Source organism: Notolabrus celidotus, chromosome 13, assembly GCF_009762535.1.
Source record: "Notolabrus celidotus isolate fNotCel1 chromosome 13, fNotCel1.pri, whole genome shotgun sequence".
Classification (NCBI taxonomy): Eukaryota; Metazoa; Chordata; class Actinopteri; order Labriformes; family Labridae; genus Notolabrus; species Notolabrus celidotus.
The window spans coordinates 22125924-22144253 of NC_048284.1; the positions used below are offsets into that span (position 1 = coordinate 22125924).

At 41.2% G+C, this 18330-nt stretch overlaps 1 protein-coding gene across 1 annotated transcript; it reads left to right on the forward strand.

The window, feature by feature from the left end:
• Window positions 1–5516: 5516 nt before the first annotated feature.
• On the forward strand, window positions 5517–16988 carry LOC117824109 (E3 ubiquitin-protein ligase pellino homolog 2). Its single transcript, XM_034699504.1, has 7 exons — window positions 5517–5894; window positions 10758–10887; window positions 11187–11288; window positions 11660–11857; window positions 11962–12147; window positions 12256–12461; window positions 13161–16988. Exons 1-7 carry the CDS (start codon window positions 5815–5817, stop codon window positions 13543–13545), a joined length of 1287 nt encoding a protein of 428 aa, XP_034555395.1. The 5' UTR covers window positions 5517–5814; the 3' UTR covers window positions 13546–16988.
• Window positions 16989–18330: the final 1342 nt, after the last annotated feature.

Below are 18330 nucleotides of genomic sequence, written 5' to 3' on the forward strand. Positions count from 1 at the left end.
CCGCCGCCGATTGGCCTCAAAACAACGTTTCAGAAACAGATGGGTGATGTCACGGATACAACGTCCATATTTTATACAGTCTATGGTTTTTATGTAACGATGTTTTATCAATATTGCATTAGCAGATAATAACAACATGAAATCATTAACAGGAGGCTAAATGACTGTCTAATAACAAACAGATAGCTCCACTTTAGATTGAAGCCTAAAGTAACTGTTAAACGTTGAGTTGCACTTTGCTTTGTGAGAGGAAGTGGCATATTCTGCAACATTTCTATGTCACACATGGTACACCACTGCAACAGATAGACACGATGAGATGATACTTGATGAACAGAGTTAAAACAGAAGTACAAAAGTACAATAAAAGTGTTAAACAGTGTTAAAGTAGTGTTACTCTGAAGGAAATAACCTTTACTCACATGGACACTTATGTTGCTATGAAACTTTCTGGGTGATAATAAAACACTCAACAAGTGTCACTATGCCTTCCTTTTAAAGCTGTGATGATAACACCTGTTCCACTGAGGTCAAAGGTCACCATTCACACTTTGTTTAATAATTAATATGACTGTGATGGAATACCAATCACGCTGAACAGGGAGCCAATTACTCTAAATGTCGCTCTGTTTCTGGTGCCTGTTAACCTCCCACTTACACGCACACACACAGAAATAGACTCACCAACACAACTTTCATCCCTAAATAACACACAACACTAAATCCAAGAATAACCCACCACACACAGCCTCCCTACCGTCTCTTATTAATGACCCGTCTGAAGAACCATCTGCTTTTGTAAGCACTCACACCAGCAGCTGTGTGTATAGCTTGTGCGCTCGGGTCGTGTACATGTATGGCAGGTTGTTGGCAGGTGCTGCATGCAGCTCTGTGGTTTATGAAAGGACTCAGTGTGCTGCGAGCTATCAGAGAGGAGCAACTCGGATCAGCAGTCTGTGTTTAAGCTGAGCTGTTGTTGTCCTGCTTTAAAGGCTGTTTCATATCACATGCTGGGATAATGTCTCCTGTTTCTTTGAAAGATTGAAAGAAGTGCTGGTTTTCCTTACAAGACTTGAATTTCATTAGTTCTGTGTGTATACAGAGATGGATGAATAAAAATATAACATCTTTTATTAGAGCACTTTTCAAAATCCAAGTTATGAAGTGCTTCACAAAAGTAGTAATAAAGAAGGAAACCAAGAAAAACATGGATTTTTAAAGATTGTAAATTAGGTATTTGCATCAGACAAACATACTTTTATCAAAGTTCATACTTGTAGGATACAAAAAGAGATGGAGCAGGTAGAAAGGCTGTTGAAGCCTGAGAGGATCCAGTCAAATCTTCAGATAAGGTGTGAAGGGGATTTAAAAGAAGATTTATGTGGTTACGACTTTCTGCTCTAGTTTAAAGTCTTGCAGCTGAGTTCTGTACAGTTAGGAGTTCATCAATACACGTTTAATTAAAGTAAATAAAAAAGGCAGTTGCATTTGCCTTGGTAAAACAACGTTAGATAATTGCAGCTGTCTCTATGTCTTTTAAAAGTTAGCAATGATCGTATTTTGTATCAACCTTTACTCTGGTGGAAGTGCTGAAATAGAAAAAGTATATGGCCCGACAAACTGGCTTCAAAGTTTAATCTTATCACATGTGCAGCAGCTTTATTTGGTCATTTTCTGACTGGGATTTGGCTCAGAAGTTGTTTCTATGAGGCCCTCAAATGACTTCCTTACCTCCTGCCTCTCACATGATCCCAAGTCATATTTCCCTGTCTTGCTGAACCATGATGATAATCTTACAATGCAATTATATGCAATCAAAATGCCCCCAAAATCAGCACATATTCCAAAAAAATTGAAACCCTGCACCGCAATCTGTTTAAGCTATTATCCACAGTTTATGCAATCAATTGCCGCTGATTCTAACCCCATTTATTTTCAGTGTTTTGAAACAAACCTGCTTGTGTATGCAATTAGTCTCCCCTGCAGGGAGCCACAATCACTTGCAGGGAGCTTGATGTGTGTGCATGCCCGTACAGAATAGAGGGAATATGCTGAGCCATCTGCAGTATCATGTAGGAGTCTGCCTCCTCATCACACACAGACAGACACACACACCCAACAGGCATGTGTGCACTCGTGCATCCCAGGTAGGACACTGTCTCTTTTGTTGCAAGGACTCAAACCAGCAGACAGTGGTTGTTGTATATCAGAGATCATATCAGGTTTTATATTGAGGTGATTCAATAACTCTTGCTGCTCTAGTTGATGTTTACTGTACCAAAAAACAGTCTCAGGTTTGGCTTCACAATACCATCTAAGCCTTTAACTACAGGCAATGGGGATGTGGTGTCTAAATGACAGAAATACCTTTCCTTTGTTTGCTCTTATCTCTATGGCAACATGACAAAGACTCAGCAGCAGATGGCTGTGGCACATGCAAGTGGTCTAAACTGGTCATCCTAAGTCCAGTGTCTTACTTACTATTTCTCTACAAGATATCTCTTTTCTAGCTTCTAAATCTGCATGTAATAAAACCAATTTGGGAGGTTCAGCTGAACCTTTATGTCCCAGATACTCACAATGATAATAAATGATAATAAAAAAAAATTATCGTAACACTCCAGGAGAAATCCAGAGTGGATATTGTAATGAAATCTGTCATTAGCAGTATCATGCAACTGTGTGCATAATTTGTGTGATTTAAAAGATAGCTTTCTAATCTGTTGTCCTCACTGCTTTCATAACTCATTTTATCTGTGAGCCCTCACCTTTTATTTTTAGAAGGGCTTCTGTATTATAAAGATGGTTGTATTTGTGTGTTTAAAGGTAGATCCTCTGCTATTCAGAGCATTTCTCCAAAAAAAGAGGTCCATATTTATGTTCTCCAGGGGCATGCACTTCTAAATGATGGGTGTCCACCTCTTCTGCTTTGCTTTGCCTGACTTGAAGTGCATAATAACCCAGCCAAAAGCTGCGTAATGATAGCAGAGGTAATGCATTCCACATGTTCACAATTAGGCACAAATAGTCTTTTCTATGATTTGCTCACCAAATATGGTTTTCAGATGATTTGGTATGCAGAAGAACTACAAATTCCTTTCCAAATGCCTGGTTTGATCCCTCATATCCATGTGGGTGGCATTAATAAGAAAGACAAATGCCATAAATTGCGAATTTTAATTGTAATGAGCTGCTGGCTCATTTAGTTGAACTACATAAGTGCAGTATTTATTGTATATTCTGTTTCTGTAAATACAAATACTAATCAGTAGAAAGGCAGCAGAGACCTCACACTGTGATTAACTCCATAATCTATCCGGATGAAGAAGCCTTCGTTAAACAAAGTTGCTGTCAATGAAAACTGCCATGTCCAATCACTTTTAGTAATGACATCAGTTTCCTGTCACTGAAAAGAAGCAGAACTGGTGAACTCATGGAAAAAACAGCCTCAGTATTGAGAGTTTTCTTTCTATTTCATGTGAGCTGGGTAATAGTGAGAGCAGAGAGTTCTCAGTTAGGACAAGCGTCTTTCCTGCTTATGGCCCTAAAGAAAATTGTTCTGCAGGGATAAATAAAGCTCTACATAGTCATTAAATACACTGATCACCTTATATAGAGTGGATTTTACTCCTATAGAGTTTTTTTCAACATTTTGAAGTCCTGGACTGTTAACACTGAGTAGATAATCCCCACAGTGCACCAACAGTGAACATTGGATCCTCGCCCTGCTGATTGATTGTTATGGCCATAAACTATGTAAATTAAAGAGGGCTGTGAGGAGTCCTTCTTCACGGTGGAGGCTGAACATATTTTCTATTTTAATGCAGGAATTTAGCCAATAAAAGTGACAGGGACAGCATAAAAGAAATTAGAGGGCAGGGGAAAGAGAGAAGTGTAAATGTGAGATATAGTGAGATTGAAAGCGTTAGGAGGGTGTGACCTTAATCCCAGAGTGGGAAAGAAAGAAATACACACGCACACATCTGGTCCATCCAGTTTCTTCTTTGTATGTCAGGAGAAAAGTATGCTGGGGGTTAAATTTCTACACACAGTGAAACTTGTGCAATTTTATAGACCCTTATGAGGTGAGTCAGCACTGCAGTTAATTAGTTACCCCGTGGCTGCAGTGGGCTGTCATTCATATATTTAGGGTGTGGTTGTTTGTTTTCTAGTTTATGCTCAAGCTCATCCATGACTCATTCCCCCTTTTCAAGTCATGGGCAGCTTCTCTGAAGTTGAAGAACTATAGTGAATTTGAATGGGAGGGTATGACTGTTTCCAATTTGAATTTTTTTCATCACATCACACATGTAATTCCTGTACATTTGAACAAGCAAATTTTTGAATGACACTGACATATCTTGATAGCAAGGGCTAGCCTCACCACAAACTGAATAGTCATGTAGAAAATTGTGTGGCGCCTTTGTGCCTTCACCTTTCATGCAAGCTGCTACATGTTAGGCTACACCACCCAGCCAGAACACTAGGAAGGCTACTGTTCCACATGAGGACAGCACAGCCATGCTGGTGTGGAGACATGTGCAGATTCTGTTACTGACACCCCAGCTCTGAGTTCTGTAAGAAAGTCCTCAGGGATGGCTTTACTTTCAATCTCATCAAATAACAATGAACTGCAATCAGGTTGTAGGACGAAAATGTGCCAAGTATCTGACGTATCTGAATCAACTGTATGCCTCAGTTCTAGTATTCATTCATTTGACACTAACAAATTCCAGAGTGTTGCAACAGAGGAACCAAACATACCCTCAGAGAGCAGTAGTAGTTAATGGTCCATTGCACAAGTAGAAATGATGGTCAGAAACATAAATCAGTGTGCGTAGTCACACTTGGCTAACTTCACAGACTGGAAAGTTGTACTTTGCTCCTGATGTGCACTGCCCTCATGTGGTCACAGTATTATGAGTAACTACATAGCCAACACACTACTGTTTGTGTTTCAGTGAGAGAAGGAGAGGGAGGGGAAATATGGAAGTGTGGGCTCCAGCCGGCCTATATCTGTCTCCCAACTCCCACATGAAAATGCAGACAAGAAGAAAAGAAGGTGTCTCGTCTGGGGCGCAATGGTGACCCACATCCTAACTACACCACACCCCCCGAAGCATCTCATTACGTCAGACTCCATAATGACCCACGAGATAAGAGCTATATAATTTACACAGAGAACATATAAAGGCTTAGTCTTGTACTTTAAGTGTGACAGCACGCCTTAACACGGCAGCATATGTGGGCACTTCCTCTGGATTTCGAAATGTCTCATTTTGTTCTATCAGTGGGAGCAAGCGTCTCACCAAGGTTGCATCCATTCTCTTTCAAGGGGGGGTTCATAATGACATGCCTCTGTGTTTTTTGTTTATCATCATATATTTTCTATAGAAGCACTTATAAAGAATTTAGAACCTTTGAATAAGCGAAATGCATTATTTTCTGTATCCGGATGCACTTTTTGTGAACTATTTTGACATCTCTCTTTATCAACCACCCCTACGAAAGATGGTATGCCCCACTCCCTGCCGCTAGCCGTTGTTGTACCCTATGCTACCGAGCAGAGATGTTGCGTTACTAACTAGCTTCAGACTGGGATTTTAGCCATGAAAAAGATGCTTCTTCACAGGATTAAAACAATAAAAGAAATAGCAAAAAGTCGGGAAAAACTTTGCCGAACTATATCCAAACTTTAATAGACCGAATCCCAAATAACTTCCCTTCAGTTTCGAGTGTGTTAGCATTGTTTTATCTCCCCACTATTGCCAGCATTGGACGCGTTTTATTTTTCTTCTGGAGGAGTCCAGTCTGATGAATTCACCGAAAAGAGACGGAGATGATGATGTGCCCGTTAAAGACCCGGTGAAATACGGCGAGCTGGTCATTTTGGGGTAAGTCTCATCAACCCTAAAACCCGATTTAGGAGACTGTGTGGGACGAAGAAAACCCTCCAGTGGTTTATTACTGTGTAATAATATGTAGCGGCACCTTCAGCACAATAAATCACCAGATGACGCGTGAGATTAGCTTTAATCCACTCATATTACTGAATAAATCCTCATTTTGGGTGTGTTTTAACAATAATAGCAACACATTTCACCTCATTTTACGTTCATTTTATATTACTGCAGTCTATGGTAGTGTAGTAATCTACCAAACTAACTTTATGTTCATAATGAGAGCATATTCTTTAAAACTGTGCCACATTTATACATAATGTGTGCTTCAAGGGAGCTAAATGTGATATAGCCAAAGCACTACTACAGATCTAGCCTCGTTTCATCAATGGTTGTAGTGAGGGGAAGCAGCGCTGGATTGCTCAAGCTGAAAATCCCAATGATGTCATACTATGCTGGATCTGTGAATGCTATAAAAAAAAAAAAAAAAGTAGCAAGGAGGCTGATATCATTGTCTAAAAAATGCATGCACCTTGCTCTTATTATTTAGTCATAAAGCCCTGGTATAACTAGGTAATAAACGTCGCAGCCAGATGACCATCCACGCCAAGGAAGGAGGAGGGAGGTGGAGGGAGGAGGAGAAAAGCCCCTACTACATCACCAGCACACACAAGCACACAGTAGGCAGGATGTGCTGATGACAGCCACCAGCTTCCACAGTATTTCCACCCCTGCAGCTCCACACTGTGCTGGGTCTGCAGGGACCACAAATGCCACAGCGCACACACACATAGTCAGACACAGTCATATCCAGGCTTACACAGGCCTCCCTGTTGCCCTGCAGAGCTTCCTGTGTATGCCAAAGATAACTGACCTAATGGCCTATCTCTTCCCCTCCGGCTGAACATGGAGAGAGGAGGCTGTGGGCCACCAGCATCAGAATACTGATTAGCGTCCTCCTCGTCATCTGACTGTTTGAACAGAGCGGTCCTTTACCTTCTCAGATCAGAGGAGGAAGTGATGATTTAATGCGTAGTTTGAGGTTTTGGGCATGCTACTTAAATACAAGATTGCTCTGCGGTGTGTGCGTCACGATTCATGATGTGGTTAAGTGAGGGCTGAAAATGCATTTGAATGAGATTACTTTTCAACTTTGGTGATTGAGGTTTGGTTTGATCTTGCTGAGGGTGATAGCCACAGGCTCTCAGGCATATGTAGTAGTATTCCAGTGGTTGTAAGCATAAGATAATGATGATTGTTGGTTGTTATGGCTGTTATTGATATGTTACATGGTTGACAACATGTTAAAAATGTCAAAATCTGATTAAAAAGGTATATGACACGCTATTAATGACATTATCAAACAGGCAATGGCATATTCAGAGAAGTGGGATTTGTAATCTGTCATATATTCCCCAACAAACAGCAGGTAACTCTAACAGCAGATCCAAAGTGTCAGAACAGGCTGTTCTATCTGCAGCTTCCTGTCACATTTCATGGTGCAGGTGTGTCCAAACTTTGCATCCTTTAGCCTAGATGATCACATGCCCCATGTGGTCGATGTCTGCTTCCTGCAGGCCATGTGATCTTTGCAGAGACCGCCTGGCTGATATCGCTTATTGTCCTTACTTAGCCTGGACACAGTGTACAGCAGCACCGCTCGCTCATCATAACCCACTGCCATCACTATAAAAACACCCTCTTGGTCTCTCTATTTATCTCCCCCACACCTCTTTTTTTAACTCACCCGTAACACCGTCTCTGTCGCATTCCTGTCTTCTACCCGGTCTGTTTCAGTGTTTTGCTGAGTGCTGACTTTCACAGAGCCAGGCCTCCTCTGTGGCTGACCTCAACGAAAATAAACCTTGTGTAGAGGGGCAGAAGAAGTGAATATTTCATATTGTGCTTTATGATGTATGCACATGCGTGTTGCAGAGGCCAGAACTGACCTGGCAAACTGCACTTTGTGGAGCGGCTCATCCTCCAGCCTCTTTCCTCAACCCTCAGTGTCTCTCTCTGCCTCCCGTCCTCCTGCACCCCTTGCTCTTCGCTACATTCTGTTCTCCATCTTCTGTTTCTGTCATGGTGCTGGCTTTCCCTTCCCATAAGCTGATTTTTTTCTCTCCTGTGCCCTCTCATCCTCTCTCCCATTTCACATGTCCTGCCTTTTAAGCAGAGCCTGCAGAAGCCAGTCCCCATGTGTCTTCTATTCCTGACCCAGTACTCCTCCTGTCAGATGGGGTCCAGTTGGAGCTGACAGGCAGGGCCACACAGGGAGCAGGTAGCACTGAGTCATCCTCTGTGATTGAACTCGACATTTATTAAATATCACATCCCAATTTCCTTGGTTTGAAGGGTTTTTCCAAGTAGCACCCTTGATCCTCTCTCCAACATCCTGCTGACTGCCTGCCCTGATCTGGCCAGAGGGTTTTTTCCCACGGTAAATAGTCTCTGGTCCTGAGATTCATGGAAATATAGGTCATTAAAAATGCATTACGTCAACAGAATATCCCTAGAAATGCTAAATTTATCCCCCAAACCCAATTCACACATGTGACTTGCAGGATGAATTACTACCACTGCAATCAAAAAAATCACACTAAGATAATGTTTGGAAATAAGAGGAAAAAGTCTTCCATTCATTGTGATTTTAATTTTGCTTTTCTACAACTCGGGTCAGAAATGTTGATGATTAGCTGAGAGTCTCTTTTAAGTCCCTACCATCTGTTCGGATTGTGTCTTACCCAGTAGACTTGTAAACAAGCTGTTTTTCTTGTCCAAATTTCACTGCAGGAACATTTGAAACAAAAAGTAAGACTCAAAATTGTAGAAAAAATAAACATTGTAGTTGCTATGCACACCCTGGCCTTTACTTTTACCCCTTAATGTGTTTGTTACCACCTGGGGTAATTGTTTGGTTATCTCCAGCTTCAATGCTGGAGAACATTTGGAGATATATGTTTTATCATTTGGGCACATAGTTTTACCAGAGTGAATGATGTCTCTTTTCTTTTTATATGCTTAACAAGATGTTAAATTATTTTACTCCTTAGTTAAAGTTACTTTGGGTTCATTAAAACCACATTTTTGGGGGGCAATTTTACTTTTATTAGAAAGGGACAGCTTAATAAAGACATGACATGTTGGGAGCACAGAGCGAGGGAGGACATGGCATCGGAGTTGAACCAGCAACCGCTACAATCAGTACTATAATGTCTGGACATGGGGCGCGGGATCTACACCAACGGGTGCCCATAAATGTTTTTTGTTGTTTTTTTGTCCGACCCTGGGATGTTTAGTTTAGATATGACAAAGATGACAAAGAACTCGTTAACACTCACCTTTAAGAAGCAGAAACGGAATTTAAAAATTGTGTATTTTCTGACAAAATTACTTTGTCAAAAAGTCATTGCAGATTATTTTTGACTAATAATAACTTCTGGTTGTTGTTTAACGATTTTTCTAAAATGTGGCTGCAGCTTATGCAGTTTTTAATCCTTGATTATCTGCTGATTCTGTTGTCAGATACATTTACAGTGTCAAATATGAAAAATGCCCACTTAAAGTTGGCATAGCCAAGAGTGATGCTTCAAACTTTTCTTAATGAAAAAAGAAAAAAGAATATTCAGTGTGATGATGTGAAATGAAGAAATACCAGCACACTTTATGAGCAGCAGATTATTGGCGTTTTCATTTTATGAAATAATGAATAGATCAATGTTTAAAATTGTTATTGATTTCCTTGTAAAAGACTGCTTACTAAATTAACTAGAGCTTCAGCTCTATAGCACAGAGATGTCAGAGCAGGCTGTGGTGTCTTCACTCCATGATGCAGACAGACTACCATGGGACAGATCAGAGCTAAGCCAGATGCCCTCTGATCTGATCACTTCTAGAGACCAGCACAGACACTCATTGTCCCTCAAAGAGTCCTTCTGCCTGTTGGCTATGTGCTCAATGGTTGTGAAAAACAAAAATTTCCTGCTGTCTGGTTACCTTCTCTGTGAACTTTACTGTTCAAACTATTTACACCATGGCTCCAACATGACCCAATGGCGTCAACACAGTTGAGAACGGAGACTGCTTTTGAGGCAGCATCAACCCCAGAAAGATTTCAACATTATGCCAACTCACTTTTATTAAAACATGAAAACTGAGGAAGGTTGGTTTTGAATTATAAATCACCCTGGGCCTAGAATACATTAGTCACCAGTCCTGTGAGAAGAAACTGCATCTTCACTTCTGTGTTCAATAAGGAACACAAGCACTCTCAATCTCAGCTGGGGCGCTAACTGAAGGTTACAAGGATAAAAATATTGTTTGATGGTGTCACAATAATGATACTGTCCTTCTGAAAAAGAGGTTACACGAAGAGCGAGCTCCTCTTCAGTAAGGGTAAGCCTCATCGACACACTGAGAGAGTGAGGTCAAGTGGTGATCTTCAGAAAAGTAGTTTAATGCAAATCGACCCACGTGTGCTGCTTGGATTCATGTCACAGAATCTGCCATGCTGTAAGGATGCACAAATTAATTTAAGCAGTTATTTCTTCAGCTATCTTGACAGCACTATTAAATGTTATTTAATACTTCAGTTTCCCAGAAGTGATGACAGATTCAAGTACAGTAGGCAAACCATGCAACAATGTTTCCCCACCATTAAGGTGTCTTAATAAAGGCAAGGCAAGGCAAGGCAGCTTTATTTGTATAGCGCATTTCATACACGAGGGCAACTCAATGTGCTAAAAAGGGACAAACTAGAAATAAAGTGTGGAAATGTGGTGCTGGATCTGAGTTGTAATCCAGTCCAATCTAGATTACCTTGGGCCATAATTTAATCCTGCGTTTACCTTCCTTCAGTTACAATGGCTCTCTTCCAACCGGAGACCGTGGGCGCAGGAAGAGCCGTTTTGCTCTTTACCGACGAGCCAAAGCCAACGGCGTCAAACCTAGCGCTGTGCACATCCTCAACACCCCACAGGACAGCAAGGTATGTGCGTGAGTGCTTTATCTGAGTGTCATGTTCATTTCCTTCCTGTGATTTCCTGTTGTCTTATTTGTAATGTGGTAGCGGAAGGATGACTAAGCATGACGTCCATCTTTATGTGCATGTGTGTATTTTTGTCCAGCTGTTAACAGAGGCATGGTGCTTTTGTGTTCCAATAATCATGTTAAGACAGTTTTGGATACCCTGTGATTCATTTCAATGAGGGTTCTGGGAAGTAAATGAAAGACTTTTCCAAAGGATGACTGAATCACCTCTGCTTGGTGCCCTTGTTGTTGTTGCAGGCTGTCCACAGCAGGGGGCAGCACAGCATCTCTTTCACTCTGTCCCGAAACCAGACAGTGGTGGTGGAGTACTGCCATGACAACAACACAGACATGTTCCAGGTACGGTCACACTCTGATAAATACAGAAGACACTGTCAAGTTTTATATACTCCCTTCTTCTGATAGGGCTCATTTTACAACAAAAACAATCTTAGTTTAGAGAGCATGAGCTAGTTTCACCCAAAATATGCTATTACGTAACTCCATCAAAGGAGGTAGTGTATTTTGGCTCTGAAGCAGGACCATTAGGTCTACAGACTGAGGTGGAAAATCTCCAGGAGAGTCTATTTTTAACTCTCGGGTTGATATAATTTCCATTGAATGATGAAGTCTTGCCCCACAATCATTTGGGAAAGCATGACACTCGTGTGAAGCTAAAACTATCGACATCAATGGAGCTATTAATAGATTCTTTGTGCTGTACTCTGCAGATTGGACGCTCCACAGAAAGTCCCATTGACTTTGTGGTGACAGACACCTCTGGAGGGGGAAAGGAGGGCGAGGACCCCTCGATCGCTCCCAGCACCATCTCACGTTTTGCCTGCAGAATCGTGTGTGAGCGCAACCCACCTTACACAGCTCGCATCTACGCTGCTGGCTTTGACTCATCCAAAAATATCTTCTTAGGGGTGAGTAGACTGAGGATCCAGTTACCCAAGAAGTCTGATCAAGAGGAAAGAATACACTTTCAATGCAAAGATAAAGCCAAATGATTATTTTACTGCCGTTATAGGAAAAAGCAACCAAATGGAAAAACCCTGATGGACATATGGATGGCCTGACGACCAACGGAGTGCTTGTGATGCACCCAGAGGGGTTCCCAGAGGACCCCAAGCAGGGTCTGTGGAGGGAGATCTCTGTGTGTGGAGATGTCTACGCCCTGCGAGAGACTCGTTCTGGACCCAGCCGGGGCAAACTGGTGAGGCACTGCATGATTCCACCACGTCCACACTGCTCTTTTAGCCTTATCAAGGTTGTGAAGCATATATTACTGGTTGGATGTTAAGCATGTGTCTGTCTTCTGCAGGCAGAGGGTGAGAGCAGCGTATTACGTGATGGCTCCCTCGTCGACCTGTGTGGTGCCACCCTGCTGTGGCGCACAGGTGAGGGATTGTTGCGTGCTCCCACCCTGCGTCACCTGGAAGCACTACGCCAGGAGCTGAATGCATCCCGACCTCAGTGTCCTGTAGGCCTCAGCACACTGGCATTCCCCAGCCTGCCACGCAGCCACAGGTGTGTTGTCTCTGTCTGTTACAAGAATCATACTTTCTGTGAGGATGTTGGGTTGAATGTGGGCATAGATAAGTTTAGTTAGTTAAAGCTATGCTGTCTCATGCTACCTTGGGCTTACATTTGGTGTAAATTGCTAAGTTGTAGCACGTTTGTGTGTTTTGGGGGTAAATTTCAAACTTTTAACAATTGATGGTAATAGTAGTCTATAAGACCAATCTCCAAACCACTCAGTTTGATACTGTCAGGGCTGCATCCGAAATATAAGGTCTGAAGCTGTCATACACGGCACAAGATGATATCGCAGTGACAGATCACTTTCAGGGGCTAAATGGGACTTACTATAGTCAGATCTGTCATCCACTAATGATGGGAAAGTGATACTATAAGTCTTAATTTGCAGATTAACTCTCTGTTTTTGTCTTATCTACCAATTCTTCCTTCATTTTGCAAACACAACTGTGTTGATTTTAGTCTGGATTTGTTTAAAACTTCATATTTTTCTAAGATCAAGCACTCTGAGTTTGACAGTGTGATCTCCTTTGTCAAGTTAAGTGAAGCTAAATCTGGAAAAGATATCTGGGGTATGTTGACCTCACCTCGTAGTTCAGGTTTCTAGTAGGACGCATAGAAAGATGATATTTGTAAACACAGCTGAGCTGTCTGGAACCACTGACACTGTGTTGATTTGTTTTACCCCAGCCTTGAGGAGCGTCAGCCCTGGGTCTACCTCGCTTGCGGCCATGTCCACGGACGACACGATTGGGGCCAAAGATCTGAAGGACAGGAGATGCCAGGAGAGGGTGAGGGATCCACAACACGCAGAGAATGTCCCCTGTGCAGAAGCGTGGGTCCATATGTGCCACTGTGGCTGGGCTGTGAGCCTGCGGTGTATGTGGACGCCGGAGCCCCAACACATGGTTTTGTGCCGTGCGGCCACGTCTCCTCAGAGAGGACAGCCAGGTACTGGGCCGAGACCCCTCTTCCCCACGGGACGCACGCCTTCAGACCTATCTGCCCCTTCTGCTCCACTGCCCTCAGCACCCCTGGCTGGACGCGGCTCATCTTCCAGGGCCCGATCGACTAGTTGCAACTCCTCAGCAATCACTCTCACTCTCACAGTAACAGAAACAGAACAATGCCCGAGCTTTGTTCATGATGAAATGTTGATCAGTATGGATAGGTTATTAATTCGGAGTCACAAAAGCATGTGTGTTCTACACCGGGGTCACACATTCTGTGTGTAACAAACACTATTCAATATTGTTCCTGAATGCAGCTCAGGGCAGAAAAGTCCCTCCCCTCGATTATCCGTACATGCTTGATGATTGGTGTAAGATCTTGAAGAATTGACAAGAAAAGGTGAATTCAATTTTCTCTGAACTTTCTCTGAACCAGTCAGCTATCATGGAAAAGTTTGCTGTTTTTCATGCCAACCAAAACAACACAAGCAGATTTCACTCATGACCAACCCTCACCAAAAGATAGCTCCCGTAAATGTACATGTGTATACACACAGGAGCTGAACTAATGCTGCTCGCCCCTTTTCAAATAATTATTTTAACTTTGTAATAAAAACACCACACTCGCCACTGATATATTCATCATCATTGAAGAAAAATGATCCTAATAATGTCTGTTTCAGAAGCCATGTATAAAATAACAAGTATCTTTTTGCACATAAGAAAAGAATGGCCTTTTCCTTAGCTGGTCTGCAGCATCTGTCTGCCCTTTACTCAGTGATACACCACCGCTTGCACTACTTGGCCTGATATCCAACCACCTCCTTAATTTTAAAACATGTTACTGTAATTACTGCTAAATGCTGCAACTCATTAATATTTTCCCTTTAATCGCCTTCATCTTTGACTCACACTCTTTTTATAGATTGCACACGTCCCCATTTTCCCTCTTGAATGAACGGCCAATTTGTACTCAGCTTTATTCTCAGTGGACTTTGTAAAGTACTTAGGGTAAATGTGTGAGGTTAAAAGGTAACATAAAGAGGCGTCTTTGTAGCATGTCGCGGGATTCACGCAGGAAATATCATCCCAGTCATCCACAGTTTTTATCATCCTCATGTATCCTTATAGTATGAAATCTATGCAGAGAGACCCCATACACGAGATCTCTTGTGTAGCAAAAGGTTGGAATGAAAGCCTGCAGACTGTTTGATTATCTCCACATCTCTGGAGGGAACACTCTACACTGTCAGATCACAACACAAAGACATCACCTGTTGAGCCTAGATCTTATCCTGATCATCAAGCAGAGCGAGGATAAGCCAGGGTGAGGAATGAAACTGGGTATAAATCCACTATATAACTCTCTACAGCAATAAGAGCACTCTCATAGATAAGCTAGATGTTGTGCTATGTTTAGCCAAGAGTTTAAGTCGGCGGATACTTCAAACATGGCTGAATGGTTTTCGGGTTAAGGGCTTAACCAGAGGTGTGTTCAATATTACCGTTTGTGATTGAAGAGTGTGTGATTAAACCAAAGTACTAGAATATTAAGATGAGCAATTAAAACCATGATGTTTATTTAAATACTCATTTCAGATGCATTAGTGAGAAACATGTGCTAACAGAAACTAGCACAGTGTGAATTTGAACACACTTCTGGTTAGTGAATTATGTGAAACAGGGTCCATGTCATTAAGATGGAGTGTCATAAAGGTTTGAACTTGTGTAACCTCAAAAGATAACTTTTTTTTTTGTTGTTTTAAAGAGACGTATTTTGTTAGGAAATGGGGAGGGATTTATTTGGGGGAAGGGGGACAAATTCTTTTAGGTGTTCAGTGTTTAAAAAAAAAACTATTTTTCTAACTGATAATTGGTTCTAGTTAACTGTTGTTACTCAGTGTAAGCAACTTCTGTATGTTTCTGAATATTCTCGTGTGGTAGGTGTAGGAGAGCTTGTGAGTGCGAAAACATTGCCAACACTGTGTCCAACAAACACACACTCAACACACTGCTACCGTAAAACATTGCCCAGACAATGAATGTAGCCAAATACTCAGGCTATATTTAGCCTTCCCTGGTGCTCATATTGAATGGTCTATATTGTGATACTATTTTTGTAACTGAATATTATGGTGTAGCTTGGTGATCTAGCTCGAAAAGAAAAAAAAATCGGAAAATTCCAATAATAGCCTCAAGTATGGAAGACGTATAACTGATAATACACGCTCACATGGAAATTGTGTCTAGCTTGCATGTGCTGAACGTACACATACAGTATGTACACTACATGGACACTTACTCGAAAACTTTGCACGGTTGAACGCCAACCTGGTATTCATGCTGAAAGCGTTTGTCGCAGACCAAGATGTCTTCCGAGTCCTCTGTTTTTCAAAGTGCAGCATTTCAGTTTGGTTTGGTTATGTTTCTTTTTGTCCGGGAGACCTGTAAAAAAGAAAAAAAAAATTGAGCAAGCAAGCCTAAAAAAAATCCTCATACTTGATGGATGTGTGACGTTTGTGAATGAAACCTATTGAATCCCACTTTGTACTACTATGCTAATATTTTTCACCAAATTCACTGCAGAAAGATGTCCACACTTGTCTTCAGTTTGTATTTAGGCCGGTAATGGATTATTTCACACTCACAAGAAGTCAGCCCCTCTGTCCCCCAAAATGCATTTTTGTGTCCATTCAAAGTCTAAATACAAGCTGGAAACTCCCTGCAGTGCGGTGGATAATGGATGCAGTGTTGATAATTACTGTAGCTCAGGATTAGGGATTTCAGATTCACAGCTGGTGAGGCCTGAAAACGCCTAGTGGAGGACAGTCTCACTCTAAAGGTCTGTCTAATGCAGAACAAGACGTTAGATGTGAGGGAACAATCTAAAGCGAAGGCAGGGATAGAAGTCCAGGATCAGTCTCACAAAGGAGGTCAAACAGTGAGTCAGACAGGCTGTGAAAACATCTCGATCAGCTGCCCTTTAGTGAGCACGCCAAATCCAACGAATCCTGCTTTTGAGATGATATATATATAACGACTAAAGTAACACCATTGGCATGTGAATGGAAGAAATGTTGCAGCACCCTCATTGGCTTCTAGTTGGAGACCTTTCATATTTATTTTTTGTAGCTTACTTTCTTTTCTTCTCTTTTGTTTAACCCACATTTTAACCCTCTTTGGGATTTAGGTGTCCATATGCAATATCCTCTCTTTGTTTTTTTTAGATCTTAGTATTTTCAGATACAGTATTTTAGCGTGGCATCAAGCTGTTTAATACCACCAGTTAACATCAGTAGCTCTTCCTTAATTTTTTTTTTAATGTTTGTATCAATTGACCTGCATTCCAGATCGCAAAACCTCAACTTATGAACTCATCTTATTCCAGGTGAGTGAGTAGCTGACACTTATTATACAGCATAAAAACCTCACAGTTATTAATGCATTCCTTAACATACATCTGTGTTATGTACAGCTGTTTTGTATTATTTTATATCATACTCTCCTGTAATCGTCCGGTGCACAGACAATCGCTATACACATGTCAATAAACCTGTTCAAAAAGTAACATATTGTCTTTTCTGCCTGTTTCCAATGATTGCTTTGTGGTTGTATGTATGGAAAAACAGCATGAAGGCAGTAAGCAGTTGATTGTATTTTAAAGAAGAGAAAGGTTCAGAGTTGTACTTCACTTGTGCCACCAGAGGGCGCTGTCTGCCAGCTCTGAGGCTCACAGAACACGACATGCACATTGTGATGTGGTTGCTCTTGAGTTGCATCACCTCTTTAAAATAATCAGCCGTTTAAATGAGCGGTTTTGGCAGTCATCTCCATCTCCACGCAAATGTGATAAGAAGCTGAAAAATGTCTGAAAACCACCAAACGCTTCATTTAAAATAGAAATGTGAAAGACTTAAGTTTGCTCCTTTGCAAAGAATCCAGGATGTCTGCTGAGAGGTTCACTAAGACCCACTGAGAGTAGGTTTATTCAGAAGTTTGTTCAGAATTACAGAATTTTACTTCTTAACCTGGAGGAGGAGGAGGCTTCTTTCTATTCAAAGATTATGAAGCCTTTTTCATGGGTTTCACAGTGCCACACTACATTTAATCTCTTCTAAAGCATGGGAGGGAGAAACTAAAAGCCTCCTCTCTGCTCTGAGAAGAGACTATAAGACAAATACATTGTTATGTGTATTAAAATGGTCAATACATACTCAAAAATGAATGTATAAGATTGTTGGTTTAACTCAAAAAAGGGTACCAAAAAGTAAATATGGTTAAGTAAGATATACTGGTATGCATGCAGCCATTCAAACAATAGAATTTGAATAGGTATCGGTTTAAAATTGTAGGTCCTTGACACTTCAAAGGAAAGCAGTGTTACTGTTGTTTCTTCAGCCTGGTGTTTTTGAGAACAAACGAAAGATGCTGCTAACAAAATGTCTCAGATACAGCTAAAAAGAATTCATTTTCACTGTGCTTAAATTTCTTCAAAAATGCATATCAGAACAGAAAACCTTGTGAGAACAATTAAGCTGTTATTTCAATGTGTAGTGGATTCATTTCTCTAACTGTAGTTGGTAAAATATATTGTACCATGTGAAAATTTCCATAAATACATCTCGAAATGAAAATAGATGTTAGTCTGTACCATCTCAACAATTAATTCAGCAGCTGTTTGAAAAGACTTACCACATGTATGTCAGGAATTTTATATATGTATTATAAATATGCATCTGTGATGTTGAGCTGTTATTGAATTTGGCTTACAGATCACTACACTAAGGTGTTTACGGTGAGTCCTGTCTCAGTTACTGAACTACATGCATCTTGTGTTCAAATCTGGCTGTTATTTGAGGTGTAATGGAAAGTGAGTGGGGTGTTATATTGGAATGGAACACAGCTTTGCT

Coding starts and splice junctions, on each gene's coding strand:
- LOC117824109 (XM_034699504.1), top strand. CDS start 5,815: ATGAATTCACCGAAAAGAGACGGAGATGATGATGTGCCCGTTAAAGAC. Junction 11,289..11,659: donor ACAACACAGACATGTTCCAG/GTACGGTCACAC, acceptor TGTACTCTGCAG/ATTGGACGCTCCACAGAAAG. Junction 11,858..11,961: donor CCAAAAATATCTTCTTAGGG/GTGAGTAGACTG, acceptor CTGCCGTTATAG/GAAAAAGCAACCAAATGGAA.